This window comes from Lutjanus erythropterus, chromosome 4, assembly GCF_056507025.1.
Source record: "Lutjanus erythropterus isolate fLutEry1 chromosome 4, fLutEry1.hap2, whole genome shotgun sequence".
NCBI classification, from domain to species: domain Eukaryota; kingdom Metazoa; phylum Chordata; class Actinopteri; order Lutjaniformes; family Lutjanidae; genus Lutjanus; species Lutjanus erythropterus.
In genome coordinates, this window is record NC_139320.1 from 17,789,026 (window position 1) to 17,806,096 (window position 17,071).

At 40.1% G+C, this 17,071-nt stretch overlaps 1 protein-coding gene across 1 annotated transcript; it reads right to left on the minus strand.

Annotated features, from left to right (window-relative positions):
- Positions 1-1,707: 1,707 nt before the first annotated feature.
- On the minus strand, positions 1,708-16,791 carry sgcg (sarcoglycan, gamma). The gene is made up of 9 exons (XM_084717173.1): positions 16,647-16,791; positions 16,221-16,483; positions 11,196-11,397; positions 9,646-9,750; positions 6,896-6,983; positions 5,870-5,989; positions 3,778-3,850; positions 3,371-3,494; positions 1,708-2,365 (listed from the first exon to the last, which is right to left on the minus strand). The coding sequence occupies exons 3-9, from the start codon at positions 11,388-11,390 to the stop codon at positions 2,198-2,200; spliced, it is 873 nt and encodes a 290-aa protein (XP_084573299.1). The 5' UTR covers positions 11,391-11,397; positions 16,221-16,483; positions 16,647-16,791; the 3' UTR covers positions 1,708-2,197.
- Positions 16,792-17,071: the final 280 nt, after the last annotated feature.

The window sequence follows — 17,071 nt, forward strand, 5'->3', positions numbered from 1 at the left end:
CTCTGTGTGTGTTTTTGATTCTAGGTTTATTAAGGAAGGTAATTTAAAAAGGGATGTTACCGAACTGTCTATGATTTAAACTATTTCAGCAATATTTTGTATTGCATCAGTTTTTAATAATTTAATGTGATGTAAAACAGTAAAACAACCTATTTGTTCTCTTAAGTGGAGAAAAATTGAGGTATTGACATGGGATTGTCACAGATGGCAGGAGTGGCTCCAATATTTTGTTTTAGAGATAAAATTTAGTTGTGGAATAATGTCTTAGAGTTCACTCATCTAAAATGCAATCTGATTTTCCAATATAACATTTTTTCATTGAAGTCTGAACAATCTTAATAAATCACTTGACGTGAGGAATGTTGAATTCTGAGTCAGATCTCATAATGATACAAATCATCTCAAGAGCGTATGGTGGATGTCATGACCAGGCTAGTTGATATATACATCACATCAAGGCCACAAATCTGCACTCTTCACACTGGGACCTACTGAATAAGACTGGAAAGTTTTTGTCTCTTGGCTTGTTAGTCTAAGTCCATTAGTTGGTGGTGATGGTTAGATTGTGAGGCTTGTGCATCCTGATGGTACTACAGAGATTTTCCACTAGGGTGCATCAGAGAGCCAGTACCCAAGGTCAGGAACGATCAAAACTGTGTCCATCTCTACATTACAGCTCTAGTTCACAGCAGAATACAAGAAAAAGTGAAAGTAAAAGATTAAGAGCCTGTCAGGCCCTTTGTGCTTTTGGCCATAATATTTTAGCAGAAAACATGAAACCAGTCTTCAGTAAAACAAGTACATCAAAATAAAAAGCACTGACAAGCGCATCATAAAAGAATAGCACAAAGTTTATTCAACATACAAAATCAATAAATACACATTACACACTTTATCAAAATATGCCAGAACATTGGTGAGAACTGTAAATTATCTACTTATGATCACTGGCAATGATAACACAACACCATGAGATGTTAATATGCAAAAATAAGTCAAATTGATACTAAACTCATTGTAACTGTCATTACAAAATATTGCCGTTTGACATAGTGAACTGAAAACCTCAATGTTACAACAGGGGCAAATCTTGTTAATTGCCTGTCATGCATATTATGTAAATAGTAAAGAAAATCAAGGCATATGTGATGCAAAAGGCAAAATAATATTTATTTCACTCACAATCATAAACTACCCACAACTGCAGTACCTTTATTAGACCTGTTTTGTTTGCTTGCCACTGTGGTCAAAGGTCATGTTTAGTTAATCATACACCCTTGGCTGTAAAGGAGGTTATTGAACAAACACAGACCAGCTTACTTGCAAGAAAAACCATGTGTCTTGTTGCTAATGTATAATTACATGCTTATGCAGAGCAAAAAATAAAACAGGCCAAACACACTTAATCATATAAACTGAAAAAAAGCACATAATTACATACATGATACCACACTAGTAACACTTTATGGTACCATAAGGATATGGTATTTCAATCTCAATTCTATAAAGTGTTGGGACTAAACAAGAAACAAATACGTTGCCAAGGGTTGAATCTGAATTTGAGTTTAGAAAAACAGAAATAAAATCTGCCTTTGAACTGACTATGACAATGACAAAATATATCCCAGCATTTCTCACATTTTTCCTCCAATTAAATAAAAACATGCTAAACAACAAGACAAAAACAACATACCAAGGGCTTGGACCCAGAAGGGGAAACATAAACCAAAATAAATACTTAAATAATACTCATTTGAAAGATTTATTTAATTTAATCTAAGACCTTGGTATGTGTTACTTTCATTTATTGCACCACAAGAATAATATTGCATAGGATGTAAGCTGTTACCAGCTCCTCATTGCCCAGCCATGATACTGTGTGTGTAAAAATAATTCTCCACAAAGCTCCGATGCAGATAAATTTGGAACTGAGTGTCAATTTGTTTCAGCTGAATAGTTAAAAGGTCATAAATGCAACTAAAAGGATGCATTTCATGACATTTCCAACATGTACGCCAGCAGGCATTTCTATTTTTACAGGCCTCGAAGTGCCAGTGGGATCTTAACATGAAATCATCATAGATCCACTGTGGTATAAAGATAAAAAAACACCTCAGATATAAACAGTTGTGCTTGTTGCCTCCCAGAAGATGCGTCAACTGAGAGATGAAAAATCAATTACCTTTTCAGAGTCTTTCTAGCACTCCTGATTCTCACTGCAAGTGGAGGTGACCCCAGCCTTGGACAGGAAGAGCTTGCCGCTGGGACAAACACAGACCTCATAGAGACCCTGAGCATTTCCAGAAACCCCTCCTTCGCTCAGGGGCAGGCTCGGCATGCGCACCGTCTCAGCATCCAACACCAGCTGCACAACAGACGCCATAGAGAGCAAGGACGATACAAGGAGAACAACAGAGTTTCACTGAATCAACAAGGAAATAACTTCTTTCGTTCCACTTAATTTGTGTGCAAAGACATATCAAAGCACTCAGTGTGGCGGGAGATGAGTGCCTAACCAGTACACACCAGCCTGTAAGGAAGATAGAGTGTGTGGCAGAAACACCCAGAGAACATTTGCTATTAAACAAGACAAGTTCAGTTGGATTAACCCCAGTTTTCTAGCCTGTAGCAAGAAAAGTAAGATGATTGTGCGTTATAGTCTGCAGCTCACATAACTGAGCTGAGAATGAACGCAAAAAGGCCAAATAAGTGGCTGTGATACAAACGCTTTATGTAGTTCAGTCAGTTAGCTGCACCACAACAATTATTCAGCCCTGATTCAACCACAATCAACCACTAAAACTCAATCTAAAACAGTAACATGGAAACTGCAAACCGCTACACCACAACAGACTGACGGCGCCCAAACAAATGTTTTGGAAGTTGAAAGGGCAATGAACTCATTACAGCTCACAGATGAGCATCTCTGTGCTCTTTTTGTATTCATAAAGAACTCCTTGCGTTTACAAATACAGATTAAGTCTGCTGGAAGTCCATAGATATATTATAGTCTAAGATTATGTCAGCTCTCACTGTCAGTACCTTACCTTTACAACCACAAGCAATGTCATTTTTTACAACAGAAAAGTAGAAATGTGCTAACTAAAGTAGAACTGGTCTAATGAGCTCTCTCAGGGCGATCTGTAAGCTATTTTGGAGGAAAAACGTCCAGTGAACGGAAAAAGCAGAGCTACTGTCAAACTGGGGCTCTTTTGGATGAAAAGCTTCCAGGTGTGACTGTGAGAGATTATAGGAGTGTGAAGCAGCGTGTTGCTGAAAAGCATACTGTATTCCCTTGGCAATCAAAAGAAAAAACAGAACAGAAGTTGGTGTGTAGCAGACTTCAGGAAGTGAGCAGTGTTTTTCTTACCAGTCCTATACTAGACTGCAGAATAATATCCATGTTGGAAGCAGCTTCGATGTTGCCAGCCAGCGCTTTCATATGAACTCCTTTTGGTGCATCCATACTGAGAGAGCGAGTAGGAGACTCCAACCTAAAGCAAAACAGATCAGCATTATATACGTGCAGCAACCATTCGAATTATTTGTCTGCTCCATGAAAAAACAGATGTTTTATTTCATTTTACATAATATACACCTCAGTAATGAATTACAGGCTACAGTGTTCTGTAAACCTTTTTTGTTTTTGTTTCTTCAGTGGATTTCAAGCAAATTTAGTTACTGCAAGGACTTTACCCTGCATTACTTCCTTACTTCTGTCTTCATGTGTGATCCAATAATATGACCCATACAGTAGAAGATAGCTGAAATGCTCACCTCAGATCTTTGAAAAGCTCAGATCTCAGCAGGGGCGTCTCCACTGAATGCTGGAATAGTGCTCCTTCAGGACCTGATGGAGAAAGAGACACACATTTGCATACTTGAACTGAGGAAGAATCAAGGATACTCAAAGACAGTTTGACCAGGGTAAAGAGATTGGAAAAAAACAACAAATAAAAATATAACACATAACATTTATTACATATTGAAAGGAGTTCTAAAGAATTTTGAAAAGTGGACAGATCGGTGGAGTCTTGAATTTGTTCATGTTCCAGGGGGAGGGGACAGAATAGTAGAAAGTTCACCACAGCTCCAAGTGCTGAGTCCTGAGTGGTGGAGACAGGAAGTTGGCATTAGAGGAGCAGAGGCTGCGGGAAAGAGTGCGGTGGTGAAGTATATCAGTGAGTTATGAAGGGACTTGGTTATGGAGGGCTATGTGAGTGAGAGACTTTGAATTGAATTTGTTGTGGGACAGGAACAATGCTCTGACAACGAGCTGATCTGTTCATCAGTGAAATACAGGGTTTCTGTGAGTTAACTTAAAACAGACTGAAATAAGGGCTGACAGTAATTTGCAACTACACAAAAGAGGCATTAGCTATTAGAATCTGTAACATTTGGGAAAAAGATTTACTTCTTAGCCATGCTAGCAGCAGGGATGTCGGTCGGCCCATCACTTTTATACCAACTGAAACATCTCAGCAACTATTACGTATATTAGCACCAAGTTATGCAGATAATCATGGTCCCCAGAGGATGAATACTGACTTGGTGATCCTCTGATTTTACTTGTAGTGCCACCAGCAAGTTGACATGTCTATCTTTGCTTTTAACTGTCTTTGCTTATGGCAGTTTTCACTGTTCTAATAACTACTTTCTATTTTCCCCATATCCTGTCCTTGCATGTGTGCGCTTGTTTTTTTTTTGTCTTGTTGAACTGTAATTTGCTCTGTTTTTATCAGTGGCAGACTCAGGCTGCCTGAGTGGCAGGAGCAAAAAAAATTTTAAAAAAAAGGTGCAGGTTGTGATGTATTTATGGTGAAACAGTTCGTATCCCTAGTTTAGATTAAATTGTTTAATTGTGTGATTTAAACTGCAAAAGTTCAGGCCAACTAACTTTCTAGCCACTAGTGGCTTTTGTTGCAGCTAATGTCCATGTTTGGCTTTCCTCCTGTAATTAACATGCGTGATTATTGTTATAAACTTGTTTCTTAATTTTTCATTGAGTTTAGGCAGCCAACTTTCATCAGGCTACAAATGAAAACTAGCCTTTTGGCTAATTCTGGTATAGTCACAGTAATGTTTATTAATATGCATTGTCCCTAAGAAATAAATAAATAAACTTAAAAAAGGCTTCTCATGTTAATGAAATATCTAAATAACTATTAGATAATACACTTTGCGTCTTGCTAGAGAAGAGAAGGCAGGTTAGAGAAGACACCAGAGATAAAACTGGATCTGAAAACACCAACACACTGTTTATAATGTGGATCCAACTGTGGTGGATGTACCCAACTGACAGTGAGTACAGAGGCTCTGTTTCAAGGATTTTACTGAACAGCTCCTCTGCTGCGGCACGCTGCTCTCTGTGGATCAAAATGACCCCGGGCATAATGAAGCTATCAGCTGACACTCCGTTCAACATTAATCAGCCACCACAGTGTGTGGTCAGTGACCCACAACATCATCAATACACACACTGGACACAGAGAGACAGAAAAGATAATGAGGATGGTTCAGCCTGATATTCATACTTAGCCATTTAATATGACATATTGATGGTATTATATTTCTTTTGTTGGATTAAAACTGAAGATACTATAGTGACCTGCAGGGCATCAGTGCATGCTTGGTTTAGATAGGTGTGTCCATGCACTCAACTGTATGACATGAATGATTGCGAAAATGACTGCATGCGTCTTTGTCCTTGGCTGTTGGATTGTAGTACATAAATCTGCCATCAAACCAAATTGCTCCTGTTGAGTTCACATCTGTTGTCAATATTATCTTTTTCCAAATCTGAAAAACAGTTTCACCAAGAGGTGTGTAATATTTCCAAAGAAACGGCAGGTGGCAGACGTCAGTATACCTGTGACTCTTAGTTTGTCTGGTCCAATCACAGCCTGGTCGCCATCTGCAGTGAACAGCATGTTGTTAGCGTTGGAGTTAATGAGCAGATTTTGAGCGTGTCCCTGGGCCTCTTTTGGACCTGCAATGACAAAACAACAACAGCAAGAATACCTGAAGGGGTTTGGCAATATTACATGGAAATGTTACAATCATCTAAATCAAACCTTTCTCTGCCTGTTATACTTTTCAGATCTGCAGTGCTTCAAGCATATAACCAGACACATACACGTTTTATTGTGTGAAAATCTCAGCCTCCTCACATACAGTGAGGAAGTGGCAAAAAATGTGAGTGAACAACCGTCTACGGGAAAAAAATGTGTTGATTAATCCAGGAGGTGAATGGGTAACCCCATTACTGCTCAAACTGAGCGGTAATGTATCTGAGGTTATTTCACTTTGCCCTTCACTACATCAATGTTTCCAACCCAGTGAGAGGCAAATCTAATGCAGGTAGATCAATCAGTTTGATATTTAACCCACTTCAACACCTACAACTGTGAACCAGCGTGTAATCTTCTCTAACAAGCATTTCACTTTTATTCACAGAGGGCCGAGAGGATGCAGACTATGCTTTTTATGGCTTAATGATCAAGGACACGTTATGGCACTGTGGAACACGGCAATTAGTTGGGTCATTTGTTGGCCTTTTAATTATGACAAAATACCCCAACGCAGCCGTCGGTGAGCCATAAAAGAAGCACAAATATCATCCTCCACAGGCCCCAGGCCCTCTGTGTAATACAGAACAATCCAGAGGCGATGGCAGAGAGAGAAGTGTTGCATTTAATGGATTTTAAATGGAAATCTAAGAGATTATAAATGGAAAGATAGCTTCTTGTCACCGTTAATGTTGGATGAGAAATTGCTGCAGGACAAGTGCATGAATGACTTTAGTATTGCCCTCATACATCAGTGGGATCCTTTGTTATGCATGGTGCTATATGTGTGTGTCTGTGTGTACATGTGTCCTCTATCAGGCTCTTACCCACAGATAGCCTCCCAGTGACATCACCGTTTTCATTGCGGGCATTAAGGGACACATTTTCCGGTGAGTGCACAAGAAGTGAAGTGTCCTGAAAGAAAAGATACCACTTTACCACGTTGTGGATATCCCAATGATACACATTTGAAACACAGAAATAAAAAAAATCTACTTTAGAGTGTGAAAGAATATGTTTCAAAATTTACACAACTTGAACAAACATATAAAGCATGAATTTGCTTTCTTTGCTTTTGCAGCGTGGCTCTTGGGATGGCAGCATAGGTGCCATCTGCAGGGAGGCATTGGGTTTTATGCACTCCCAAAGTTCAAGATGGGGCAGCAACAACTCCCAAGTCCTGAGGCAAAGCAGGAAAAAGCATTTGTAAAACTGCCAACTTTTCATTTGAAAGGACCACTAATAAAGTCATAGCATGTGCTATATTATGCTTCATTTTTAATTTACATGATGAGGCATAGCATGTGCCTTGGGTGATACAGACTGAGCACACCAAGTGTTTTAATTAATTAGGTAACAAACACAAAGCGCCATGAATTCAATCACCTCTGACCGTTAACACAGTTAGTACAGTAATTTGTGGGTTTACCATCTAAATTAGACTAACACAACACCCTGTCGGTCACCAGCTCTTTGTGGAAATACTTGAAAAGATTAAACAACGGGGATGCAAACTATGTGCTGTGCTGTAGCAAGGGATAAAATGCGCTGGACGGAGGTTTTCTGCAACATTTGGAATCTCAGACAAAATTCCAAGTGAATGCCCAAATCTTCAAGAACACTGGATTCATACTTTATCCAAAACACTTCTGGGTGAAGCACTGGCAGAGAGGGCTGGTATTTCTACATATTTCACTGACAAATGCAATCCAGCCATCCTTTTATAGTTGGTTTGCCTGCAGCTGTTTTCTTCCTCATAACCAAAAGACCTTTATAAAGATATTCATTCTGGGCCACGAGTTTGTGTGGGATTTCTGCAGGTATAATGTAACAAAAGAGCAATCAACTTCTATCCCCAAAGTGTTCCTCATTTCTTTGGCAATCTCTTGCCATTATGAATGGATCAGAGAGCAGACCCAAAATATATGTAAATGGTGAGCCGTTGATTTACCACACTGCTTCTAACATTCATCCTGTCCCTGTATAAATAGAAATTTTGGAGTCACAAAATGTGTTATGTTCTTCCAGCAGTGTTCTCGCTAGGATATTGAATTGGTAGAGTGAGCCTCATTTTCCCAAATATCATTCCACCTATCCTCAAATATATTAAATACCCGATTCCCTCCCCCATTTCTGTTTATCTTGGACCTGGAGTTTTAATTTTTGACATTTGCTTTGAGTGAAATACCTCAACAAGTGTTAGATGGGCTGCTATTAAAGATCAGGATTAACATAATTTTGGAGAGTTCTTGATTTGTTCATTTAGCACCATTGTTGGGCTGGTTTATGACCAAATGCCTGCAAAACTAATGACCCATCAGCCTCGGCTTTACTTTGTAGTTGTACTTTTACCAAATGTTAGCATGCTATGAATCTCAACTAAGATGGTGAACATAGCAAACATTATTCCTGCTGAAAATCAGCATGTTACCAGTCCTAGTGAGCATAAAAATGGTTTTAAGTTGAAATGATTAACTAATAAACCAACTTAACTAATTAACTGTGAACAACTTTTGGTCAAACAGAGTTTTACCCAAATAAAGGGTATATGACAGCAGTTAACTGAACGTTCCTAAGCCCTGTCCCTTTTTGCTTTGTGCTCCAATAACAGCTGGGCAAACCCAGTACCTGGGAGAACCTCTGTCAACTTTCTCCCTTTCCTGTAAAAGCAGCCAATAAAGTCACATTTTAAGTCAGCTAATGTTAGCAAAACACTGACTAGCAAGCTAACCAATGATTGATGTAGATTAGCTAGCTAGTTAGCCAGTGTTTTGCAGACATTAGATGTAAATATATTATAGGTATAGGTAAAATAGGTATTATCTTTTCATCATCTTCAAAATTTGGTGTTCTTTTTGACAAAAGGAGCCCAGCACAGAACATATCTAAAAAAAAAAAAAAAAAAAGATGATTATAAAGATTATCTAAGAAACTAACTTTCATGTCGGAGGTGAGATGGTGGGACACTAAATCCAGAATCTCATTATAAATCCATAGAAGACATTAGTGTCCATCCATAAATGAGGAATACATTGCCTTTTTAATGAGGCCCATAAAGAAGAAAGAATGCTAAAAAAATTGCTGCTATGAGCAAGAAAAGCCATAACATGTAAACAACTGCAGCAAAGTGTTCCCATCTGCTGCTGGCAGGCGGGCCATAAACTACTTTCCACCACAAATATCCCTGAGGTTAATGGGGAGCTCTCTGCACCACCACGTGCACTGTGTGGGACTGCCAAATCCAGTTTGCTCTGACACATCTTCCAAAAAAAAGGACGGTCAGAAATATGCAGTTCACTCACTACAGCTGGATAAAAACTGCTCAGCAAGGAGTTAGATTTAGATGATAATGGCACGTGTAGTGTGCACAGATCCAACTCACAATCAAGTTTAGTAAACGGTGAGATGAAAAAATGGCCAGGCTGTCACTAAATTGAGCAAACAGCAGCTTAAAAATGAGTCTCAAAGACAGAAGAGGGAGGAGAGCAGAAGGCAGAAGGGAGGAAAAGCGGGATAGTGGAGAGAGGGAGAATGTGGGATGAGACGCAAGAAAAATGTGTGTTCCTGATTATCTCACTTCTCTGGAGTGGATCTCCTCAGCGTAGACAGGGAACAGAAACTCCGACTCGCCGTCCTCTAACTTGACCCCCTCTGAGTGCACTTGTAGGTGTCCCATCCCTTCCTACAACCAAAATGAAAACACACATGCCCTCAGAGAAATATATCACAAGGCTTGTTTAACAAGGAAATCATAATCTGCTAGTAAGATGAAATAATTAATTGTAGTTATATCAACTGAAGGGCGCTATTTGCAAAGTAAGAATCTAAAATATGGCAGGTTAGGAGGTGAGGAATTTTGATTTTATCATCCAGTTTCATAGGTTTGGTAGCAGCAATGTTCCTTGTTGCACCATCTGAGAATAAACCAGCCAGTTGCTTCAGATGTGTGTGTGTGTGTGTGTGTGTGTGTGTGTGTGTGTGTGTGTGTGTGTGTGTGTGTGTGTGTGTGTGTGTTGTTTTGCTTCTGCATAAATCCACAGTGGCCATCTGGACTTGAGACAAAAAACTGACAAGAAATAACAAACACATTAACTATCCTGTTTAGACAGCCAAGTATACTTAAAGGACCAGTCTGTAAGATTTAGAGGCAGTATAGGAGTTTACAGATTGCAAACACCTCGTCTCACTTTACTCCTCTGCATTCTTAACAAATTAGGGTGCTAACAAGAATCATAAAGGGTTCTTCAGCCTGTGCCCATAGGAGAACTCTTTTTGGTTCCTGGTAAAACTTTCATAAAGGTTCCACTTGGAACCCTGTCCAAGAGTTCCACCACCTGGAACCCAAAATAAAAGATTATATCTAGAACCACCTGTGAAATGTTACACCCTGAACCTCCTATGATAGGTTCTACCGAGAGCCCTTCAATGGTGTAGTGGTTCCACCCAGAACCTTCTGTAGGGCTTCTATTTTGAACCTTTCCACCTTCTAAGGGTGCTAGCAAGAACCCACTCAGGGGGTTCTACCAAGAACACTTTTATATCCCAACGTTTTCATCTAGAACCCAACCAGGGAATCTAAAAATCCATTCTATCAAGGTTTCACGTATAATCCTCATGTCTTCCAGGGGTTCCATAAAGAACCATATGGCATCCTACAAATGAGATCTCCAGATGAGATCCAGAACCTTTCCACCCTCTAAGGTTGTTAACAAGAACCCATCCAAGCACTTCTACTGAGAACCTTTTTTTAGTTGTTTTATCTAGAACCCTTTTGTATTATGATACAAAGAACCTTTACAAACCTTTACTTCAAAAAAGGCTTCTTTGGAAGAACCTTTTTGGAACCCTTATTTCTAAGTGTTTAAGTGGTTAGGGAAACCTACAGTGGTCACAACACTTACTCAAAACACAAAATAATAACTTATTATAATTTATTATTATTATTCACAGGGTCAATGCAATAGATACACAATCAAAACTTAAAAATAATACTAGGAAGTGACACTGATCCCTGACATAATAAAACTGAGGATTTAAAGAAAAGCATGGAAGGAAGAAAGTGGGGAAAGGAGGGAATGAAAAATATCCCAGCTGAAAATATAAACTGCCAAGGTGAGTCATGCGTACCGTGTTGAACCACATCACCCTGAGGATCCAGATGGTGAGGGCGAAGTTGACCACCAGGATGATGATGAGCAGCAGGACAAACAGGTAGAGGCAGCGCTTCCTCCAGCCATAGATGCCGATCTTGTAGACGTGGTCGGGCACCGGCTCGGGCTCGCTGCAGCCCTGGGTGGTGGTGACATATTGTTCACGCACCATCTGCTGGCTGGGCACAACACATGAAGACAGGAACCCAGGCAACAGAAACAGATGTTAAGAAGGAAAAGAAAAACACTAATACAGATATTACTCATGTCATGCAACAAAGTCTGTGGTAGACTTTGTGATTTGGCCACTTGGAAACAAGCTGTAAAATATATAAAGTATATTTAGTATATTTTGATCTCCACCTCCTGACAAGTGCTGAATTATGTTCACCAGCTAGTTACTAACTGTATCTGTATGCTGTTTAGTGCTGGCAGGTAGTCTACACTAAGTTTTTATGGCTTTTTACCTAAAAAAAAAAAAAAGCAGTAAAACCAAAACTGTAATGTTGTGGGTTGGAAAACCAAAAATATTAGATGGGTTATATTTTTTTGTTTGTCACTAAAAGCAACCTCTTTCATGCTTTGTTAACAGAGAAATATTGATTATAGCAGCTTTAAGTATGTCTGTAAAGTAAAGACTAGTAGCATAGTTTTAGTAATTATGGTTATTTCCTCCACACTACTGGTCGCCAGCTTGAGACGAGACAAATTTTTCCTTTCATTTAAGTTACTTTACATTTAATAAGTTATAATAAGAGGAAACTATGTCTCTTTTCTTTTTTTCATTTCAAAGATGCAAATGCAGGCTTTAAGAAGGTTTGGAGGACGAATTCAGACATCAACTAAAAGACTGCAGATCCCCGCCAGGCAACAGATGGAAGAGCACCTACTGCAATGCCACGACAAATGCCAGGCGCAACCAGCAGAGATTTGTTAAGTTCTGCCAACATTAACATGACACCCACGAATGTTGTCCCCATCTAAGACAATACTTCAGACTGAAACAGTTGTTGATCACTTGTGGCCCCTTGTGGCCAATTAATAAGAGTGAGAAATCAGCTGTCAATGTTTTTTATTAAACAGAGACGTTAAAATATAGGATTTGTGTGTCACAATTGTCTCCACCAACCAGAGAAGTTACAGTTTATATCCATGTGTATCCAGATGTTTATAATGTAGTGAAGACTTTGAAGGAATTTAACATGGAACTTGCCACTTTATTGACATGTAACTTTGAGGGCATTAAGAAGAGGTATTCAGTGTACTCTGGGGAAAAATTGATGTTTTCACTATACATGTGCGAGAAACGTGTCTTCACTCAGAGACTATTTTTAATGAACTGTACAGAAGACTGATGGAGAGCTGATCATTATGATGTCGCAGTGAAGCTGACCTTTGACCCTATGAATATAAAATAACATCACCTCATCATTTTATCCCATTAGATATTGAGTTATGGCCAAAAATGTGTTTAGTGAGGTCACCATGACCTTGGCTAATCACTTAATCTTTGAGTCCAAGTGAACATTTGTGTCAAATTTGAAGAAATTCCCTCAAGGGATTTTTTTAAGTATTGCATTCATAAGAATGAGATGACCTGAAAACATAATGCATCTGGCCATTACATTTGTTAAAGGTTTTTCAAAATTCTGAATTACAGCATTCAGTCATGAATGTGCACAAAACAAATCAGGCTGATTGTTCCAGTAGAATTTGAGATTAGCTGTGGACAAGCTGTAGTAGCAGTGATTACGCACACATGCACACACACACAGCCACTCACTCACACACACACACGAGATTTACACGATCCCCTCCCGACTTACGCCTGGCAGAGATAATGATACATCAATATCTTACGGTGACAAAAAAGATAAGCAACAGATCTTTCCTCTTGATTTGGTCTGAGGTGGATTTTTTTTCTGTCTGAATTACATTGTGAGGTTGATTTCTCTAACAAACAGCTTTCACACATTCTTGAATTCACTATGGTTTGTTTGAAGCTAAGTCGGGTATATACAGACTACCTAATTGCACCTCTGTACTATGCCTTGTTCACACAGTGCGTATCATTCCCGAGCCCAAAGCTTGTGCACTGGATATCTAGCTCATTGCACCAACGGAAAACTTGACTGATTTTCCAGCAGTTTTTCAAAAAGGCAAAGGCAAGGGAAAATGGTACTTATTACAGAACAGAGGCAGTACTTCAGCACACACAGCGGCAGGCTATCAGAGAACAACAAGGAGATGAATGTTAGCATATTTCAAAACCACAGAAGTTTTCTGTATTCATGGCACGTGAAGGTGGATGGAGCTCCAACTGCAGGACTGCAGAACCTGCCAGCGAGCCCCCCAGTCAGCACATTTGGACCATCTGACATAGTGACAAGAGGGGACCCTCAGGGACAGATTTCACAGTGACACGGAAGTGCGTGTTCGAGCACAGTGGAGTCAAGGACCGCACAGCCTCACGGGGCTGCAGAGAGAGGAACCATGTCACTCTCTGTTGAATAATCTGAATTAATAACCAGACACAAGCTGCAGAAAAAGCTGCTTTCACTGAGGACAAGGCCTGAAGAAAATGCTGTTGGTTGTAGATTATTAAGAGTCAATAAAAAACCCAAAACTGGCAGAAACAAAGACAGACTGCAGCTTTCTCAAAGCAAGAAACCAAATCTTCATCAATTGTTTAGAGCCTCAACTTTATGGGGAAAGTTATCTGAACAAAGTCATTTCTAGGTTGTCTCAGCAGTCTTTTCTGAAGCTCACAGTAGCCAGGCTGATTTACGTACGAGACAGATGTTGTGTCTTACTGCCACAGTAAAGGCGTTTTCCATCATGTTAAAGGAGCCACTTTTTAAACCAAAAAGTAGTTCTTCTTGGACATAAACAGATGTTCAGCCGGTCACATCATCCCAGTAGTCGGTGACTCCCATGTGATGAAACAAGCAGAAAAGGGCTGATATACTCTATGAACAAACTCAAATAAGCTGCGTTTCTGTAAATAGCTAAGTAAATATCATTCTGCCCTCACAGCGAGGGGCAATGAATAAAAGCACACACGCTCGCTGCTGGAGTCTGAGCTCTCCAAGGTCCAGAAGCAGACAATAATAAAGGCCTATGGTCTCCATCGCTCGTTTCTTGCTGTTTGCAGTAAACACAGTGAGGAGACGTGTTGGCATAAAAGGCTGAGAGTATTTCTATGAGTAAATCCACCTCTCCACAGGCCCTGTCAAAAGGCCTACAAACCCAGCTATGATTAATAGCCCTTAATTCAAAAGCAAACAAATGAATGTTGCCTGAAAAAGGAGGAAAAAATGACTTTATGCTATTTCCAAGGAGAGAGGAGAGTGAAAGTTGATAAGAAGTTAAGGGAATTGGTCTGTTTTTTTGCCTGTATCTCATATCACTGAGTTTAATTAATAATACTTGTGATAATGAGTCATAATGACAAATTGAATCTCCGCAACATTGCAGAGCAACAGCAACTTTTAGTGAGGGTATATACTACAATATATCATTACTCAACTAGTTTCATGAACATAGATGTAGTTGGAGTTCTCCATTGAGGCTAAAAAAGGACTACAATTAATCAGTGTCTGTTAAATTGACCAATTCCCCCACACTATACCTATTACAAGCCACAGATCATTTGCATGTTAACATGTTGATCAGCCCACTCTGCACTTTGGGCAAATGAGCGGAGAAGATGAAGAGCCTTGGATTTGTTCATTATGATGTTAATGGATTTGATCTAACCCAGTCTAATTACATTAAATGAAGGCATTAAGAGGCCTCTGTACTTCTGCAGCAGCAGTAGGAGGAGGAAGCAGCTCTGAGGCTGGATCTTTAGAGGCGTCTTCTAGCTCTCGTTTCACTGTTACCACCAGCCCTTCAGCCACAGACTGATCTTTCCATAGCAACCCAAATAAACACTCCCCCGAACAGTCTCGCTGCTCAAGTGCCAGGAATGCTCAATTTATGAGACTTTATGGTTGGAAATAGTCTGACGATACACACTTAGAGACAAAATAGTTTTCTATCAGATCCATGCCTTAGAAAACATGGTTTTAAATGAGTTTCTCAGTTTAAAACTTCGATCCTATACCACAGGAGAGAAAGCTAAATACAAGTTTCAAAGGCTTTGTGGACCTCTAACACATCCCAAATCTGCTCCTAAAGATGAAGAAAGCTTGGTTGAGCACAGTTAGCAGGGCTATTTATCCTAGGGCACCCTCTCAATTAACCTTAAACAAGTGATGTCCCCTGCCTGGCTCTGTCTCTCTATCTCTGACCTCTGGATGAGATGAACGGGGCCGGACCGAGCTGGACGGACTAAAATCCACAGGGTCCGGCTGTAATTGAGAATCCAGGCTCCCCTCTGAGCCGGGGGTTGACCTGACCGAATGCCAAAAAGTTTGAGTGAGTTAGGAAAGCTCAAATTGTTTAGCTGGAGGACATTCGCAGTGGAATACTCAGAGCAGCTTGGCATGTGTGGAGCGAGGAGCAATCGAAAAGCTGAGCACAGGGCTGTAGTTTGTGTCTGTCTGTGTTGTAAGTGGCTCCACTCTGCTGTGATGCCTTAACTTCTAAAAATAGGACACGGCATTGTGAACTAAATTTAAAAAAGCGGCACAGGAAAGACAGACAGGCACATTCTCACATGCTACATAAGCATAACTATTGAAAAACAATAAGATACTGGAGTACTGCTCATAATCACACACATTAAGCATTAGTGAGGTGCTCTTTCACAAAGTTATTTTTGTGTGCCAATATTTCTGGCCATGTATGGTAAAACTGCTGACAGCCCAATCTTAAAACTACTTTTGTAAAGACTACAAGACAACACAAGTCACAAAGAAAGAAAAACATTTAAGAAATTGTACAGTAGGTCAAAGGTTGATATTATGGAACACTTAAACATGATTATTACAGGACTTTATTTAAAAAAAAACAATGAGACACTGGGTATTTCTGGAAGAGAAAGCAGACTACTCACCGTTGTGTGTGTTGTGAGGCACGGCAGTCCTCTTTCCTACAGTAAGCAGAGCTCGAGCTGGTACGAGCAGCTTGAGAAGCAGCAGCGCCTGAGCTCCTCACACGTCTGTCAGCCACTCAACAGCTGCGTGCCATAAATCCAGCTCTGGAAGTGCCCTGACTGATCACCACGAGACGGCGCTCACACACCCCTGCATTACTCTGACTCTTCCCCCTGTGCCATTTAGCCTTCCTGCAGACAATCTGACTATCACCAGCATGCATCTGAAAGAAAAAGACAGAAACACAGAGGAGGAGGAGGGAGGAGAATTAACCATCAGTGGACAAGTTCAATCTCTCCCCTCGCTCTCTCTCTCTCTCTCTCCCTCTCACACACACTCACACAGAAAACCATCCATAATGAACAGAGGCAGTTTGTCATGCATACCAGTGTGAGTCACTTTCACTGCCCAGCCCAGGGCTTCAATGCAGTCCAGTCTAATTTGAGACTTCAGTCATGGCTCTCCACACAAAGTTAAGCTGGTCTTTCAGATAGCTCCACTGGGTGACAGTCAGCAGGACGGGGTGGACCTTGAAGAGGGCAGTTAGTAAGTCAGAGTGGCAGGGGAGACAGGCGGCAAACACAGCATATTAATAGACGGGAGAGGGGTGGGTGAAGGTTGCAGTTGTTGAAATGGAAATTGTTTGAGTCATGGTTTTAAATGATTTCAATAACAAAATACAGCTCATTTCAGAACTTTATATATTCACTTCAGGTAAACAAATATCAGTAATTCAAGGTCATCCTTCAGCATAAATAAAATATAAATGATTCATGATGTTATTGGTATAAGCATGATGATTGCTGCCACA